This window comes from Lynx canadensis, chromosome A2 (assembly GCF_007474595.2).
Source record: "Lynx canadensis isolate LIC74 chromosome A2, mLynCan4.pri.v2, whole genome shotgun sequence".
Lineage (NCBI taxonomy): Eukaryota > Metazoa > Chordata > Mammalia > Carnivora > Felidae > Lynx > Lynx canadensis.
The window spans coordinates 78,487,472-78,500,692 of record NC_044304.2 but is presented as its reverse complement, the minus strand read 5'-3'; the positions used below and the strand labels follow the sequence as shown (position 1 = coordinate 78,500,692).

The 13,221-nt window shown below is 50.0% G+C and overlaps 1 protein-coding gene and 1 long non-coding RNA gene across 2 annotated transcripts in view; one reads left to right on the top strand and one right to left on the bottom strand.

The window, feature by feature from the left end:
- Positions 1-13,221, bottom strand: part of ATXN7L1 (ataxin 7 like 1) — a 248,563-nt gene that overhangs the window by 6,249 nt on the left and 229,093 nt on the right. The window contains 4 exon segments of the mRNA XM_030307782.1: positions 1,383-2,322; positions 6,619-6,740; positions 10,905-11,050; positions 11,053-11,096. Coding sequence (XP_030163642.1) covers positions 1,383-2,322; positions 6,619-6,740; positions 10,905-11,050; positions 11,053-11,096 — 1,252 coding nt within the window.
- Positions 2,095-4,936, top strand: LOC115508793. The gene is made up of 2 exons (XR_003967119.1): positions 2,095-2,181; positions 4,712-4,936. It is a non-coding gene; the product is annotated as an uncharacterized LOC115508793 (long non-coding RNA).

Here is a 13,221-nt window from a genome sequence, read left to right as displayed (position 1 = left end):
CCCTGCTTTCTCTTTCAAAATAAATACATAAATAAATAAAAACTTTTAAAAATAAAATGGGTGACACTATAGCCTTGTTGCTCAGGGTGTGGCCTGTAAGCCAGAGAGTGGCACCCCAGACCTGTTGACAAAGAGTCTGCAGGTTCATAAGACCCCCAGGGGCTGCCTGTGCAAGTTCAAGTTTAGAAAGCCCTGGTTCTGCCCTTCATCTTGAGGCCTGGAGGTGGCCCGGACCAGCAGCTTAGTCTGTGGGTGCCAGCCCCTTTCCTCTGCACCCCTGGAATTGGGGGCGGGGGGGAGGATCAGATGGTGGCACATCTGCTGCAGCCACAGGGCTCTAGTGGGAGGACCTACATCTCCCCCTGTCTCCCCTTGGCCTCAGTGTGCAGGCTGTCCGGCCCCCGAGATCCAAACGTGCGGTTTGTCAGGTGTTTGCCTGTGATTTGTGAACCCCCCCCAGATGTTCTCTTTGTGAGGTTGTAACAAGTCTCATATAAAGATGACATAAAAATTAAAACATCTGTTTAACTGCCTCTCATCCCTCCAGAGTCCTCTTCCCTAGACAGGGCTGGCCTTAGGGTCCGGCCCACTTCATTCTAAATGTGAGCAGCTGTAGCCCCTTGTTCGCTCTGCTGCCCCGGTGGGGCTCAGGCTCGGGCCCTCCCACCACCTCTGCCCTCTCCTAGCAGAGTCTGGAGGGGGTGGGCCTTTGCTAAGTAGCTCCCCTGCCTGGGAGAAAAGATCAGATTTGAGGATGGCTGGTCTTGGGCTCTTCTCAGACCACGCCCCACTTTCCCAGACTTCCTCACAACACACCCTCCTATTTGCAGGTGGCATCGGACCCTTCTGTGCCTATAGGTGTGAGATGCAGTTTTATCATAGGAGGAGGTGGGGCCGAGGTTGCCTGGAAGAGTGGGGACAGTCAGTCACCCTGGGAGGCAGTAGCACCGCCTACCATAGCCCAGGTGGCCCGGGTCATCACTGGACCTGCCTGGGCCTCGGGCTCTCACGGAGGGGATTCCCATAGACCAGATGTAATGAAATTGTGCTCAAAACTCAAGATCCAAAAGCGACAGAAGAGGAGGGGGAGCTCAGACTCTCCCTGTGCCTCAGCGTCCCCATCTGTAGAGTGGTGCTGACAATTGCACCGACTGCGCTGGGTGGTGAGGTTTAAAGTAAGTGACATGCGCGCAGCGCTCGCTCGCGACAGCTTACTTAGCATGCAGCGGCAAAGTACTCGTCAACTACTCAGTTCTCGGAACGGAGGCTGCTCTGTTACCTGAGCTACCTGGCTGAGCAGGGGCGCTGCCCAGCTCCCTCTGCCCCCCCCCAGAGCCCGTGAAGGCAGCGCCGGGAGGCCCCTGGAAACACGGGTCCCTTACCTGCCGAGAGGAGGTGCTGTTAACGGGATCGGGCACCGGTGCGAGAAGGCCGGGTGGGTTCTTTTTGTGAACGCTATTCATACCAGGCATTTTAGTGATTTTACAGGCTTTGCTACTAGAACTCGAGTTCTTACGCTTTTTTCCTTCTGATTTGTCAAAAGAGAGGGGCAGCGAAGACACGGCATTGTGTGAGGCCAGAGAGAGGTCCCCTGCAAGGGAGGGCACAGAGAGGGGACAGGAGTCACTGCTGCCGCCCACCGAGCCCACGTGTCTCACTATGTCCGCGGGGCCACTGGGCAGCGAGGTCCGTCCTGAGGGCTCCAGTTTGGCACTGAGTGGGCTCACCCCATTGTTGGAGTTGTGCACAGACAGACTGTTATAGGGAGGGGCCGCCTGATAGGAGTTCAAAGCTGAACTGGCATTCAACACACAGTTCTTTTTGTGGGGCCCTGATAATGGAGACGAGAGGGATGTCTGCAAGGATAATGAGGAGGAGGAGGAGGAAGTCGAAGGCTGCGGCTTCCTCTTTTTGTTACTTGGAGACTCGTCGCTACGGGCGGACAGGTCTTTGACTTTTGAGGATTTGCTGGTTTTGGTTTTGGATGGCTTGTGGGATGGGGAAGGGATGGCGGCTGGTATCGGGGACACGGCGGATGGGGCCTTGAAGGTTGAGTCCATGATGCTGAGGGTTGCAGCCACATGGGGGAAAGCTGTGGTGTGTGACATGAGGGCGCTCGGGTCCGGCGACGCCACAAAAGCTGCGTTTGAGAGCATGGCTGATGTCATTATGTAAGAAGAGGTGAGTCTCGAGCTGATGGGGGCTGAAGGAAGATACACAGCACTGGGGTTGCTGAAAGGCTGTAAAACGGATGCTGGAACGGGGGTGGAGGTGTGGGCTGCTGGCGAGGGCATGGGGCTATCTGCCGCAGGAGGGATCTTCCTAAACATGAGAGAAGAGTGAGAGAGAAACCGTGAGAAACAGGCTTGGCACTGCTCCAGAGGCTCGAGTAAGCGTGAGCCTCAGGACTACAGAGGAACCCCAGTAGAACCAGACTATGGAGGATGAAGCCTTGGAGGATGGCGGACTCTGAATTATGGCCCTTCCCTGTGGCTCCCCCCATTGCAACATCCAGCAACCTATATTGAATGCTTTCAGGTTTTCACATCCTTGTCTCCACGCTTGGCTACCGGATAATGGCTGATTTGGCTTCGTGAATAAAGGCGAATGTTATTTAGAATAGAAATTTCCCCAACAGTGTTCTTGCTCTCTTTTTTTTTTTTTTTTTTTTTTCTGGCAGTGATGAAGGTGGTTTTTAATGAGCAGTAGTCATTTCACAGTTAGGTCCTGGCTTGAAGTAAGAGGTGTGAGGACAGGGCTTTGCCACCGGCACCCCGGGGTCACCCCTGCACACTGCCGCTCAGGGCTTCCCAGCCCCTCCTGTGCCCTGCCTCCCCCCTGCTCCCAGGCCAGCATTCTCGGGCCTTTGCTGCCTGCAGGCTCCGGTTTACTTCAGAGAGGCGTGTCCACGTGAGCCTGGGGCTGCTGTTGCCGATTTATTTCTATTCACCTCACCCAACCTTGGCTCTCGCTCTGGGGAGCTACAGTGGGGGTGTGGCTGCCCTCCCACAGGCCTCCCCATCTCTGTGTCAGGGTGAGGTGAGAAGATAGGGACCCGCATGTATCCAGACAAGGGGATCGGGACTTTCCGCTTTGTTCTGAAGACAGATGCAGGATGTGGGCACAGGAGAACACAAGGTCAGGGGGAGGGGGGTCTTCCAGGAGGTTGGGGGTCCCTGGGAGCAAACTCCCTGTCTCCTGTACTCTGTGGAACCAAGGGCAGCACCAGTGGCGGGTCACTCTTGGGGCCTGCCTATAAACTCTGTCTTTTGACTCCCATGTCCAAACCATGGCCTGGGTCAATATTGCTGCTACTCTGGGAACCAGGAGGAGGAGCATAGGGGCTTTGGGGGTCTCCATTTGTTCCTGATTTTATTCTGCAGGAAGGGATACTGACCTCAGGAGCCAGGTGAGTATTTTCAAACGGGCTCTTTCCTAGTTCTCCCCTTGCTCCCCGCCCCCCACCCCCCGCTTTTGCCTGGAAATCATTTTCAGTGTAGCTGAGCCCCCCACCCCCACCCCAGCAGTTAGGAACTAGCTCTCTTTCTTTGAAAGTGGTACTTGAAGGTGGGCAGGCTTGGGGCCTGCACCCCCATAGCTTCGAGCAAGACGTGAGACGAGGCCTCTCGAAAGCCCTTCTGTCCTTGGAGGCCACTCTCTTGGCTGCAGCAGCAGGACGAGGCCCCACTGTGAAGGAAATGCCTCTCCTAGCGCTGCCCTGAAGATTCAGTGTCCTGCCTGCAATTTGGTGGAGCCTATGGTTTCCATCTTTAGGGTGGAATCCAGAGGAGTCCTTGAATACAGAAGCACAGTGTCCTTGAAAACATCAGATCAAACAGATCAAATATAAGAGAAAAATGTTGCCAAATCCACTGTGGCCACGATGACGTTCGAAAATCTACTTTTTCTTAGGCCTAAAGAACGTAAAAGATCCTGTCCACACTAAATCAGTGCTACGTTAGTTCTTGTTGCAATGAACTAATGAGTGAATGGATGGATGGATGGATGGATGGGTGGGTAGGTGGGTGGGTGGCTGGATGGGTGGGCAGGTGAATTCTCAGCAGCAACATAACTAAGCATGCTGGGCAAGGACTCCCATGATATCAGACCGGAAAGGTCTAGACACGCCCTTAAAACTGTCTGGCACTGCACAACCCCTTCCTGACGCTTTAGGGGCGATTCCTTGGAACGTGTGGCATGAGCACACTCTCCCTGCTGTCTCTGTTCCTGGCTGTGGTGCCACAGGCAATCCACTCCATCTTTCCCTGACTCAAGTTTCTTACTAGCTAAAATGTGGATAGAAATACACGTGGGCAGAGGTTTGCAGTTACTTGTAATAAATGTTATTTTCTGAATACCAGATGGCTTATTTAGAGAGGACCCCAATCAGTGCCCTTCAGTGGGATCTACTCTGAACGTCCCAATTTGTAACTTTCTCATTCAATAGTATAAATGTGTGCTTCAACTTGTGTGGACAAGCAGGGCTGAAGTCCCCAGTCTTGCCCAGCTGGCACTCAGGACTGGGATGGATGCTACTTTTTAGCCTACTCTCTATCCCTTTCCTTCTTTCCCCCCACTAATCATAAGTGGATAGCAGAGGCAGAGGGGAGAGAGGGCAGGGGAGTGAGGGGCATGTGGAGGCTCACTGTCCCGGGGGGGTCCCTCCCCCTCCCCCCCCATCCCGTGCTAAATAGTTTATATGTTTTTCTAGGTGCCAAATGGCAGCGGATTTCAGCTTTGCGGACTGTGCCCTGGTTTAAACTTTGCACGCCGGCCTAGGGAAGTCCCGTACAAAAGCCCACAGATGCGCATAAATTACTGACAGTGCCCATCCTCCCCTGCCAGCTGGCATGGAGATCCAGATGCTGACCTGGCTGAAAGAGAATACTGTGTTGGCGTCTCCTGATGCAGAGTTAAATGCTTGTTAAAGAAAAAAGAGTCTTGGCCGTTCTTTTTCTTCCTAATGTCTTCCACGCCCCCATCGGCTGCCATCCCTCCAGGTTCGGGCCCGTCGGGGCCTGGGGTTTGGGCAGCGAGGTTGAGAGGGCAGCGGGGTGCTACGCTTTCCAGAGTTGACACCCAGGCAGCCCCAATGTTGCTCAGTGACAGCAGATTGGTTAGGCAAGTCCTGAAAAGGGGGGAGGGACCTGACGCCCTGTGGCTCGGGTTTCTGTGCCTGAGGAGGAAAGGAATATGGAGCTTGAGCTGACAGGACACCAGGTAGCGAAATACAGATCAACACATTCCTTCCACGTGTCCGGGATTTACACTTCCACAACACAGGAGAGCAAAGAGCGGAAAGAATCACCGGGGCGGGCTGCCATCTTGGGGGAACAAGTGCAGAAGGATAAACAACCAAATAACTGAGAACACGGTAACCCCGCATGCAGCGCCCGTGTGTTGGCGTTTAGAATGGACACAGGCAGAAACCAAGGGTGCCTTTTAGACACACTGAGCAGTCGCTTCAGTGGGAAGAAATGATAAGCTTCTCTTGTGGCCCTTTCCTACTTTGTGGCAAGTGTCAACGTTGAGTCCACTAGGCCAGTTTACGGCACACACCGTGGGGCTTGTTTCTGCTACGAGCTTGGGTCCAGAAGCTCTTTGGGCGTCGTGGTGAAAAGGGGCTGCCTGGGAGAGAGGAGGGAAGCTGGGGGAGGGGCAAGTTCTGAATTCTGTTCCCAGGCCCACCACCCACAGCACCCTCCTGTGTCTCAGGAAAGCCTTCCTGCCCTTCCTGGGCTTCCCTGGGCAGGCAGGGTGAGGGGTTTGGCGTTGGCCTTTCCCGGGCCTAGACCTGAGGGATCCATCCATGACTCTAATGGGTTGTGAGGTCTTAAGAGCTCACCTGAGTAGGGGTGGGGGTGGGGGCTGCCAGTGGGCTTGAGTGGCCGGCACTGGTGCTCCTTATGTGTCGTGGTTGGAGAGGGTCTAGCTTGTCATTCTCTCATAGTGGCATTTGCCTAAATCAGGAAGTTTTCTTCCCTTTTTATGACTCTCCCATTGGGAGGTGTTGGAGAACAAAGGGGGCTCAGAGAGATGGAATAGAAGCTGGGGTTTAGGGTGGAGAGAAACACAGGGAGAGGCGAGGAGAGAGATCTAGCTAGGTGGGAAGGGCCAAAGACAAGCTTAACCAACTTCAAACATCGCCTGGGCTCTGCCTTGTTGGCCGCTGTACATATTTTTTCCACAGGACATTAAACAATTAGAAATTGGTCCATAACCATAGTGAAGTTTTTAGCATCGACACTGTAGCATTGACATTACAAACAGAGGCATATTCTTAGTATCCTTAGATGTTCTCAGTCAGAGCATAAAGGCCCTTTAACACTCTTGCATACACGAGATCTTATCTACTACTCTTTTCACCTAGTTTAGAAGATTACCAACAGAAAAATGATCTCCAAAGAAAGACAAAGCATACCATATATCCAACGCGTCTCTGAAAAACTGGGGGCAAGGCATTAAGAAGCGCTGACATTAAAGAATTAATCATGGATCCTGTTCTCAGAATCATTTTGCTCTACGAAAAGCCAACTACCAACATTGATCTAGAAAGCTGGGGTTCAGACCATCGTGGGGCAGCTCTGAGCACATACAGCACGAAAACTGCGCACTTACTTCCACATCTGGGAATTCAAGTGTTTTTCTACCATGGAGTTTAGTGCGAATCGAAAACGATCCCATCTTCTATCAAACACATAGTACCCTCGTCCCATGAGGCGACTCCCGAATGAGCAAAACTGTGAGGAAAAAAAAAAAAACATTTAAATTTTGATTACAGGTTAATAAGCTAATATAGACCATGCAGAGAAAAATAACATTTGCACAAAAACACACAGGGGTACAATTTTACTCAAAATAAAGAAGCAAATAGTTCCGAAGCCAAAAATATTTCTGCGGTGCTTTCGTTTGTGTTTTAGATTTTCTGCAGAACTTGTTGTTATGACTCAACAATAGTGACATTCAGTTTTCTGTGGCACAGAGGGCTACCTTCTCTACACCTGGACCAAACCAGCATTTTAGGGTAAAAAATCCCCGCAAAAAACAAAAAAAAACCAAAAACAGCAACAAACCAAACCAAACTGAGAACAACCAGCAGCCAGGGTGATTTTTCAGCACCGCCCGCTTACGGTGTCATCCATCCATCTTCTCCGGGGACTCGGCGGTTCCCTGCCTCTCATTACGGTCACAGAAGCTGCTTGTCCTGATGCAATCTGCCATCTGGTTGGAGCTTTCCTATCTGTTGTCAACAGAGCCACTTGACTTCCAACTAGGCTGAACTCCTTCCTTCCCTAGTCCTGACCTCACGTCCGCCCCTCAGCACTTCTAGGCAACATGTCACCACCACCAAGCTTCCGTTCGTGCTGTTCACTCCGCTGGCCACCCCCTTCCCTCTTCTCTCGCAGTCCCAATTCTCCCCTCCCCCAGTGCCAGAATTGCGACTCTCATTCCCAATGGCCCTTATCTGACCAACCTCGCCCCTTTGAGCTCTCATGGCACACCTACTACATACTTTACTGCATTTCACCATGGAATCACTACATGGCTGTTTTGTGTGTGTGTGTGTGTGTGTGTGTGTGTGTGTGTGTTTAATGTTTATTTTTGAGAGAGTGAGAGACAGAGCACGAGCAGGGGAATGGCAGAGAGAGAGGGAGACACAGAATGTGAAGCAGGCTCCAGGCTCTGAGCTGTCAGCACAGAACCTGCTGTGGGGCTTGAACTCACGAGCTGTGAGATCATGACCTGAGCTGAAGTCAGATGCCAACGAACTAAGCCACCCAGGTGCCCCAGCTGTTTAACGTTCTATGTAAATAATGCCTATGCACCTGGCTTGATTATAAAGGTATCAAGACTGAAAACCTCATTCTCCTCTTCCTCCTCAGTATGAGGTTGGTAGGGAAGGGATTTGGGCTAAAGAATGGATTGGAGAGACAAGGTCCCACACAATGTTTATAGCAAATCATCACATTTAAAGCACAGGGCTAAAACATGAGCGGTAAAGATGTTTAATGAACGTCACTGGATTATGATGTTAGGGCAGGCAGAAGGCCAGTAGACAGAAACACAAGTGGACTCTGAGAAGGTGGCATGTGGCTGGTCTAGAGCTCAGGCGAGTCTGCATACGACTCTATAACTCAAACACAGCTTCTCCTCTTTCCCCCAGACCTCCCAGCAGCTCCCTGGCCTCCGTCCCAGACACAGTGCTGGGTTTGGACTCATTCCACAAACCCTTCCTGGAACCAGCCTTTGGAACAGTTCTTAGGAGGAAATGCAAGACCTTCCCTTTGTTTTGTTTCTGCTTATGTTTTGGGGGTTTTGCATTAGGATTTTGCCACCCATCAAATCTGGTACTCCTGATGAAAAACTCTTTCCTGCACTCTGATTATCAAGTGCTTACTGATTGAGCAAGAAAATATACAAAGGGGATTCTCCAATGTGGAAGCTGGTCCCCAGCAGCATGTGGGACCTGTTCCAGGTCTAGGCATCTTTTCTTCCTGCATCCCAGTTGCTAAAGACACCCTGAATTACTGTTTCGTTACAAAAAATGATTTAATGTATCAATTGACCATGAGAGAAAGGACAAAGCATAGAAACAATCCATGGCCTTTCCATTTAAATCAGCAGAACATTAAGGGCACACCAATCTGCCCTGCCCAGAGTTGAGCTAATCCACTGTAGCCTGGCAGTTTGTCATTTGGACAAATATCCTGCACTCTGGAGTCTGGCCTTCTGGTAGAGCCCAATCTCTTTTTTAGACTTGGAAGCTGGAGGCCCTCTACGTCTCTCATGCAATATAGCTGCAAGGTTAAATGCCCCAAGAGGCTCCTGTTCTCGGTCGCACACTGTGCCCTCAGTGGAGCTACAGGTCTTCACTGCACGGGCCACCACGGCAGACTCCACTGGTAGCCGGTCTCATCAACCGCCATCCCACCCCCGCTTCTCCCCACCCTTTCCTTGCTAATGGATCTGCACTTTTGTTCTGATATCTGACATAGAGCAGGCAGCAGGGAAAGGGGGTCTCTTCCCAGAACCTTGAGAAGAATCATGGCTACTTTCATCCCGTGTCACTGCAATCCCATCCACCAACTGGGCATGTGACCCGTTTCTGCTAGATGTGAATGGAAGCCTGCTGGGGGAGCTCATTGGAAGATTTTCTTCCCCGAGAAATGACAGAAGCTGGCTTCTTAGAAAGACTCCCCTTCCATTCGTCCCTTTCCACTCTTTGGAGAATACTACTGGGTGAGGATGTGACCAGAGCTGTTGCAGACACAGTGAGATCATGTAGGACAGGCAGAAAGGGTTGAAGGGATTCTCCCTCAGAAACACCATATTGCAGGGGCGCCTGGGTGGCTCAGTCGGTTAAGCGTCTGACTTTGGCTCAGGTCATGATCTCACAGTTCATAAGTTCAAGCCCCTCATCAGGCTTTCTGCTGTCAGCACAGAGCCCACTTCAGATCCTCTGTCCTCCCCTCTCTCTGTCCCTCCCCAGCTCTTTCTCTCAAAATAAATAGACACAGAAGGAAGGAAGGAAGGAAGGAAGGAAGGAAGGAAGGAAGGAAGGAAGAGGAAAGGAAGGAAACACCATATTGCAGAGATGCTGAGCCAAGCTTGGAACCACCTATATCTGACATCCTGTTAGGTGAGAGGAATAAACAACCATAGTGTACTGTATGGGTTCAATTTTTTATTCCTGGCAGTCAAAGGCATTCCTCATTGTCCCTATTTCTGTACTGGCCAAGCAGCAAAGTCTTAGGCTGCTTGTGAACCACAGGTCACCCTCACCCCAGAAATAGGAAGTGAATTGGCCCTTCATTCATTCACACAGATAGAGGGAGGAGGACTCACTCTGTCTTGATGCATGATTGATTTTTTTTTTTTTTTAAAGATCTTCTTATTTAAATAACCTCTCCACCCCACACGGGGCTCGAGCTCACAAGCCCGAGATGAAAAGTCGGTGTCTCACTGACTGAGCCAGGCCAGGTGCACCGATTCAGGATTGGTTTATCATACACAGCCATGACACTGAGCGGACAGGTCGAAGCTAACCCTTGCAGGGCTCACGCTGGGAAGCAGAGCAACCTGGCCGTGGGGTCCCACGTTCCAGGACCCCCTGCCTTTAGCTCTGTGATGGTAGCACCAGGCAGTCCCTTCTTAAGTGTTTGGAGGGCAAACATAATCAAGCCTTCAGCTCATGCCTCCTTACATTTCCCACCTTGATTTCAATGACCTTCTGAATTGTCAAAAGTGGACTCTTTCAAGGAATTGGGAAGGAATTGTACTTAATGTTAATCGCCAATCATGCTGACATGAAATGCTTCCCCATCTCCTCTCCTTCTCCTTACTCCTCTCCTCTCCTCTCCTCTCCTCTCCTCTCCTCTCCTCTCCTCTCCTCTCTACACACACACACACTCTCTCTCTCTCTCTCTCCTCTCTCAGTTCTGGTGCCATATGGTCACACTTACTAATAACAATAAAACTCCAAATCAACAGGGGAGAAGGCGGCTAGGGCTGGCACCTGGCACACTGCTAAGACAGACAGTTTCCCAAAGCAGGCGAGGCAGACGAACTCTGTAAAACCAGAGGCTCCATATTACGATGCGCAAGGCCACAAGGCCAGCTCCCCAGTGGCTTATATAAACACCGTTTCTCAAGCATCCTTGGCCCACAGATACTCAGGTGTTTAAAGGATTATAACCAGTAGGGAGCCCTGCCCTTCCTTCTGTGATTTTCAAGGGTATTTTGAAGGCAATCATTCAACGTCAGGGTGTACCTTTCCATAAAACACTGTGTTGGCCAGCCTCTCCTTGGGAGTGCGTGCTGTCTGACATGATGACCTAAATGCCTGCAGAGCACTGGGTCGGGGGAGGGGGGAGGAATGCATGGATGGAAACAAGGTGGCCTACCGCAAGAGGTCTGGGGTGGTGGGTAGAGAAATGACAGTCTAACTTCTCGGGTTCGTCGGCTCCGTCCATCTCCCCTTCATCACTTGACAGTCGGCTGGTGAGGTCACCTCCAGCTGGGGGGTAGCGGGGTTCCGGAGTGCAGCCACGTGATTTGAAGATGTGTTGCTACTGATGCTATTTGCAGATGATGGTCTAAGGGCAAGGAGAGAACGGACAGAATAAACTTTTCTGAGGCAGCAAGACCCATTCAGCTGAAGGGAGCTCGGAAGGAGACCCATCGGCTTTCTCGACATACCAAGGAAGGCAGGGTCAATGGCAGATTGACACAAGGCAAAAATTCAGGCTGAGAGCAGGTTAGCTCTCGGTTTAGAGAGCCGACCAGCTCTCTAAATGATCCTGTGGAAGTTAGGCCCTGCCGGGCTTCAATTCAGGCACCAGGGAAACTCCCATAGTGTAAGTGGAACATAAATACAGTACTGTAACAGAGTTAACTTCAAACCAGTCTTCTAATGAATGCAGTCATAATTACTCATCTCTTTGCCACCTAAGTAATTTGCACTTGCCAGATAGTTGCTTCTCTCTGAAAGTAGACCCTGACAGGAAGTTCAACAGAGTAAACAACTTTGAACCAATTAACAGACCATCGGTGATGATGAAGATAGCCCCATACTTGTTGTTACTCTTAAATTATAGCTTTATGCAACTGTTACCCTACTGGCATGAAAAAAGGTTTGCCCCAATGATGGAGCACAAGTCTCTTACTCCACAGCCAGATTTGTTTCTTTTTTTTTCTTTCTCTCTCTCTCTCTCTTTTTTTTTTTTTATAAGTAAGCTCTATACCAACGTGGGGCTTGAACTTATGACCCTGAGATCAAGAGTCTCATGCTTTGCTGACTGTGCCAGCCAGGTGCCCCAGATCTGTTTCTAATATCAAGTCACATGTAGTTCAATTGTATCTTCTGAGGATGGATGTGTCCATTTAATTTTTGACAAGCCACCAGAACCACAGGCTGGCATGACTGGCTTCTAGTGGGTTCTGAAGAAATAGGTTTCTTTTTTTTTTAAATTTTTTTTTAACGTTTATTTATTTTTGAGACAGAGAGACACATGTCTGAGCATGAACGGGGGAGGGACAAAGAGAGAGGGAGACACAGAATTGGAAGCAGGCTCCAGGCTCTGAGCCATCAGCCTAGAGCCCGACGCGGGGCTCGAACTCACGGACCTGCGAGATCGTGACCTGAGCTGAAGTTGGACGCCCAACCGACTGAGCCACCCAGGCACCCCTGAAATAGGTTTCTTAATGAAGGCATGAATGAGTTCCTTGTGTATGAACAAAACCTAGCAGATCTCATCTCAATGACGGCTGAGCTTATAGAAAAGCAGTGTCATAGTCAGAAGCACTACATGCTTCACAAGCAGCAAAAAACAAAACAAAACAAACAAAGCAAAACCAAAATCAAAAACAACACATTCATGTTGGTAAAAGAGTTAGAAGAGGAATAGTCAAGTTAGCTGTCAGTTGTTTTTTTCTGCTTTTCACTTTCATCAGGTGATTGACCAAGGAGAATAAAGGGAGGAAAAAGAAGTTTGGAGAAAAAAAAATTAGTTTTCTGTATTCTTCTCTGAAAGCTGCCCCTTCAAGCAGTGTGAAACAGCACCGTTGATTTTCTCCCTATTCCCTCAACTTCCCTCGGAATTCTTCGTTGCTCTGAAATCTTTCCAGCTGTCAAATACCTGAGTTCAAACCAGATCCCCAAAGCACAGTCATTTAACTTAATTATTTATTAATGTTTATTTATTTTTTGAGAGAGCGTAAGTGTGGGAGGGGCAGAAAGAGGGGAACAGAGGATCCGAAGTGGGTTCTGTGCTGACAGCAGTGAGCCTGATGTGGGGCCTCAACTCACGAACCGTGAGATCATCACTTGAGCCGGAGTTGGACGCTCAAGGGACTGAACCACCCAGGTGTCCCAACCACAGTCATTAAAGCAAAGCCGCAAAGGTCCCAAACGTCCATCAACAGCTGAATGGGTTAAATGGTATATCCATACAATGGAATGTTAAACCTTAAAAAAGAAGGAAATTCTGTCAGTTGCTACAACATGGATGAATCTTGAAGACATTATGCTAAGTGAATAAGCCAGTGACAAAGGACAAATATTGTATGATTACACTTATATGAGGCACCTAGAATAGTCAAGTTCATAGAGACAGACAGTAGGACAGTGGTTACAGGTGATAGTGGATTGGGAATGGGGAGTAGTGTTTAATGGGTACAGAGCTTCAAATGAGGATGATAGAAAGTTCTGGAGAGGGATGG